This window comes from Narcine bancroftii, chromosome 6 (genome assembly GCF_036971445.1).
Source record: "Narcine bancroftii isolate sNarBan1 chromosome 6, sNarBan1.hap1, whole genome shotgun sequence".
Taxonomy (NCBI): Eukaryota; Metazoa; Chordata; class Chondrichthyes; order Torpediniformes; family Narcinidae; genus Narcine; species Narcine bancroftii.
The window spans coordinates 7,043,435-7,049,257 of record NC_091474.1 but is presented as its reverse complement, the minus strand read 5'-3'; the positions used below and the strand labels follow the sequence as shown (position 1 = coordinate 7,049,257).

General features: G+C 35.4%; 1 protein-coding gene across 3 annotated transcripts in view; it reads right to left on the bottom strand.

Moving 5' to 3' along the window:
• Positions 1–5,823, bottom strand: part of LOC138735650 (brefeldin A-inhibited guanine nucleotide-exchange protein 2-like) — a 55,328-nt gene that overhangs the window by 18,210 nt on the left and 31,295 nt on the right. For all 3 annotated transcript variants that reach the window (XM_069883783.1, XM_069883782.1, XM_069883784.1), the window contains 3 exons: positions 5,272–5,413; positions 4,355–4,448; positions 3,252–3,292 (listed from right to left, as the gene is read on the bottom strand). In XM_069883783.1, the coding sequence (XP_069739884.1) occupies positions 3,252–3,292; positions 4,355–4,448; positions 5,272–5,413 (277 nt within the window). The remainder of the gene's footprint in view (positions 1–3,251; positions 3,293–4,354; positions 4,449–5,271; positions 5,414–5,823) is intronic.

The following is a 5,823-nucleotide window of genomic DNA, read 5'->3' as shown; positions in this document are numbered from 1 at the left end:
TACTGATTTAGGACTGACATTTTCCATTATCATTGACCGTTGATGTTTCTGCTTGTTTTCCCTAATATGTTTTCATTTGCCAATTACCTTCTGGCATCCATTCATTGGTGATTATTAATTTAGAAATACAGGCCCTCCAGGCTCATGCCACCAAATAGACCAATTAACTGATAAACCCTGTACATTCTTGGAGGGTGGGAAGAAACTGGTGTACCTCAATGAAACCCACGTGGTATGGGGAGAATATCCAAACTCCTGACAGACAATGCCAGATTCAAACCCAGGCAGCTGCCGCTGTCAATCATGTTATGCTAACTGCTACACAAACTGTGCCACTCATCAAGTAGACTACTTCATTAAGTATCAGTGTTTTAGGTATTTCTTACTCACAACAAAGTGTCTTTAAAGGTTTATTTCAGACAATTACAATCAAATTCCTTGGAGAGAATTTCCCTGGAGTGGATGCAATAACCAACAGCAACAAAAGAATCTGCAATTTAACTTGTGGTATGAGAAGAACTGTATACGCTAATCTTTGTGAGGTTTTTCAGTTGGTTGTTTTTCCAGACTCTTTTGTGTAGTCTTCCAAAGGCGCTATTTCCCTTGGCGAGTCTGACAAAGGAGGAAAAACCCAACACCCAACCCCAACCCACCAATTTTCCCTTGCAACCGCTGCAACCGTGTCTGCCTGTCCCGCATCGAACTTGTCAGCCACAAACAAGCCTGCAGCTGACGTGGACTTTACCCCTCCATAAATCTTCGTCCGCGAAGCCAAGCCAAAGAGAGAAGATGAGAAGAACTGCAGAGGTGAGAATATTTGTGTCCAGAGAAAAGGATGAAGTATGATACCTAGCCACCCTTTGGGTACAGATAAAAAAGGAACATGATGGAAACTGTAGGAGAGGGAGAATCTGCAAAAGTGAGCATTTAAGGTGGAAGATACGTGTCATAAAACTGGAATACAGAGAAAATAAGTTGTCTTTTAATTGTAGATAAAGTGGGGTTGAGATGGACAGGACAAATCTATGATTGACAAGAAGAGGAGAGGTTTGCTAAGGTGATTTTATATTTAGAGCCATCTGCCTAATAGATTATTCCTTTGTCTTCTTCATCTCTTCTCCACCCTCTCCAACTTAAAACTAATGCTCCACTCATTTCCCTGTCTAACTATTTTCCCAATTAAGTGACCTCAACCTAAAACACGCATGTTTACCTTTCCCGAGATGCTGACCATTTTCAGAATCTTGTTTCTCCAGCAGCTGCACTTTTTGAACCTTTTTAAAATCTGTATAAGGATGTGCAGTGGCAGTGCAGAAGTGAGCAAATCAACCGCTGCCTTATCCAAGATTAACTTTTATCCAGTATTTGAATAAATTATTGAAAAAAATCAAGCAGAACTACAGGGACAGATTTATTATTGGGACATTCACCATTTGGGAAGTTAACATTTCATACAGTGAGATTAAAAAAATAAACAAGGACGCCTCGATCTACAAAACATAGAATTGAATTTTTAATTTTTTTTAGATTTCTAATTATTCTTCTTAACCTCTAAGATCTGCATGGAACCCTATTAACAATGAAATTAATATGAATTTTAGAGTAGATGGATTCTAACAGCCCATTTCTTTTTTCTTTCTCTTTTTATTCTTACTTTTCTCTTTCTTTTTATTTTTTTTTCTATTCTTGTATTTTATTTTCTTTCTTCATCTTTTCTTGAGATTGTTGGGGTGGGGAGGGGGTGTTGGGGTATTATCATCATGGATCTGAAACTTAAATTATTATATCTGTATTCTAAAACATATTTGAATACATGTAGGTTTTAAAAACGTGAGATAAAATAATGAAAAAAACAAGGAAATTATAATAAAATTAATTTGATTTGGTTGATGTTAGTTGGAGAAGTAAGTAATATACTAAGAGAATTCCTTGCCCATCAAAAAGTGATGTGAATTTTCTGGAATTTAAAAAAAAATCTTATCCAAAATTAATCAAGAGATGGTAATGCAGCATTCATGCAATGATCAAGTGCCTATGACAAAAAAAAAGAAATTAAGCCTCCAACTTTCTGATGTAAAAAAAAGGAATCAACTGGAGGCCAAGGGCAGCACTGAAACAGAACAACATCGCACATTCCTTTGTGTGGAGGCCTGATGGATTAGAATATGTTAACTGGGCATGCCTGAAGAACAGAAAATGGTCTCCATGGTGACAATGTATACACACTTGAATCCCAAATCTTATTGCTCTTGATGGATGCTCAGAGATATTGGCAGGAAAGGGGAATATACTTTCGTTTTTTAAAATTTTCTTATTTTTCACACTATGAACCATATTAACCAAAATACACACAAACATTTCCCTCTTGAATATACACAGTGTCATTTTCTCCCCTTTTCCCCCCTCCCTTCCCTCCCTCCTTCCCTACCCACTAAATGTTCAACATATACATAACTATAAACCCATTAAACAATGTCATCACACAATGAAAATAAACAAGAAAATTGTGTCATCTACTTTTACACACTGGGTCAGTTCATTTCGTCGTCTTCTCATTCTGTCATTTTAGGGGGTGGAGGTCCGCGGTAGGCCCTCTCTGTTGTGTTCCATGTACGGTTCCCAAATTTGTTCGAATACTGTGACGTTATTTTTTTAAATTATATGTTATCTTTTACATTTCTATGTACCATTGCTGTACTCTCAGGCTTTCTTCTGATTTCCAGGTTGACATTATACATTTTTTTGCTACAGCTAAGGCTATCGTAATAAATCTTTTTTGTGCTTCATCCAAATTGAGGCCTAGTTCTTTACTTCTTATATTACTTAGAAGAAAGATCTCTGGATTTTTTGGTATGTTGCTTTTTGTGATTTTATTTAATACCCGATTTAGATCTTCCCAAAACTTTTCCACTTTCTCACATGTCCAGGGAATATACTTTTGGAAACAAATTCATGAAGAAATTAAGTGATTCTTTTTCTACAGTAAAACCCAAACTGCTGGAAGAATTTAGTCGATCAAGAAGCATCTGTAGAAGGAATCTGTGCAATTTGACTTTAAATTCAGAGTTGGAAACCAGCGAAGGAGGCATCATCCATCCAATGAAGGTCCAATCCAAACTTATTTCCCACACAGTTCTGAACAAACAAGCAATCCAATTTGTGCTTAATTTTATATTTAATTGTTTCGAGTTCATACAGTGACAACCTGATCTGTTCATAAACACACAAACAATTAACATTCATAAACATACCAATAGCATTTCCATCCAATCTTGTTGATCCAGTAAATATCCTGCAATGAAAACAGCAAATGTGACTGGTCCAGGCATGATGTGTTATATTTAACCCCAGAACTGCACAGCAAAATATCAGGATGGGGTGCAGTTTTTAAAAATGTGCACATACATAGTACATATTATGCAGTACAAGAAAAACCAGCTTCACAACTTAAATAGATGTTCAAACATCCCAGTTCCAAACCAAAATTCATGACTGGAATATGAAGCCACAAATCAATTTTAGCAGATTTTTATAAGAACTAAACAGAGAAATTACTTGTTTTTAAATTTACATTTCTATTGGAACAACACAAGTATTACTGAATACAAAACTATTGAAATTGCACACTGGTACATTTTTATGAGATGTCTTTCATAAGATTACAATAGGAGGGCTTGTTAATGTAACCTGGGAATAATTGATCCTGACACACCATGCTCAAAACAGTAATCTATTCACTCTCAAATGCAAATCACAAACACAATTCTTTTTTAAGAATAATTGGTGTTTGTTGTTAAATGATATACAAATACCAATTTTGAGAAACCTGGAATCCTATTGACCTGCTCCCATTCCATAACCCACCGGAACTTTCCTATTCATTTATCTATCTAATTTATTCTTAAAGATCGAGACTGCATTCACCACATCGTTCTCTGAGTGAAGAACTTTCCCCTCATGTTCCCCCTAAATATTTCCCCTTTCAACTTAAAACTATGACCTCTTGTATTTATCTTCCCCAATCCAAGTGGGAAAAAAACCTTTTCACATCCACTCTGTCCATCCCTCTCAGAATCTTGTAAACTTCTATTAAGTCTCCCCTCATTCTTCTTTGCACCAAGGAGAAGAGTCCTAACCTGTTTAATCTTTCCCTGTAACTCAACTCCTGAAGACCCGACAACATCCTAGTAAATCTTCTTGGCACTCTTTCAATCTTATTGATATCCTTCCTGTAATTAAGTGACCAGAAGTGCACACAATATTCCAAATTTGGCCTCACCAATGTCTTGAAATCTCAAAGATTTGAATATAAATTTATGATACATGTTCTATGATCAATTTATGGTTCTTTTACCGGTCCACAGCAACTATGACACTCTGTGAGCTGGTCTCTCCCACAGATTCCTGAATACTGGCGATCTGCTTTTTATCCACAGTGCCAAAGGTACCTGGAAACAACAATAAAACAAAGATACACAGATCACCATTATGTAATACATGAGAGAAGGGGAAACTTCGGCCATTTTCCAAGCCCACCTTCTCAGGTTTGGCACATATTCACATTTCAATTGTTTTGGATCATGGTTTTCAAATGATAACTACACATTAATCATAATTTGTTGGTGGCCTGAAGGCAGTCATGTCGCATTCATTGTACGACAAATAAAATGTTCCCTATAAAAGATCAAATTTTGACAATGAATCCTTATTTGCACATTTCATGAAACCATTCAGTTGAATACAAAATGATAAATTCGATTGGAACTAAATAGCAATGCAGATCGAGATGAAAGCACTGCCTTGAATCAATAACCTAATGCAATTTTCAAATTAACAATTCTAGTGTTTCGATCACTGATACATTTGATGGATGGACCAGTCTTTACCATGATGATCTAAACTTCAGAAACAATTTCCTATTTACCCAGTGATATTAAACCAAACACAGCAACAAACAGGCTTAAATGGATTCCAAATAGTTCAAAGTCCAGATTTATCAGAGTGCACACGTTATAAAAACCTGAGATTTCAACTTTGTGATAACATGCTTAAATTTAGTAACGTAACTGTTTTATTCACAAAATAGAAAAAAAAACACAAAACTAGGATACTTGTCCTTTTAAGTTTAGCAGTCTGACATTTAAAATTATATACGATTTGTACCCTGTGAATTCATAGCTTTTGGCCTAATAGCTTCATTTGCAACCTATCAGAAAATTATAAGCATGTGAAACATTCATATAGTAACATTGTAGGAAGAAAATAACTTACTCAGTCCTAAGAATTCTTCTCCTCCAGTTCCAGAATTTCCTGTGAACCCATCTTTACCCCGCAGAGAACCAGAAATATATTTTGTCTTTACTCCTGTACCTATTAGCTGTGCCAACTCCAGCTGGCTAATGCACTTCAGGATCTGAAAATAGAACATTCAAAATTAAAAACTAAGGTGCATTACTTAAAACATTTGTAATAAATGTTTTAAAAGATTTTTTTTCTTTATTCGAGACTACATAGGAACTGGAATGGACTTAAAAAAGAAAATATCCTTGCTTGTAATTCATTGAAATAGATAATCTGAGAGTGAAAACCACACAAGTTTTGATGTAAACTGTGACAATGCATCAGCTGTATCGTTCTATTTTTTTAAATTTTCACTCACTTTCAAAACTTCTGATGAAAAAATGTCCTGCTCGAAAGCAATTAGTAATTTCTCTAAATAAGCTGAAATTCTGCAAGATGTCATAAAATACAAATGTTGGGGTTGACTCAAATTTCATCAATCTTAATTGATGAATAGAGCATGCTTTTGAAGATAAATAAACA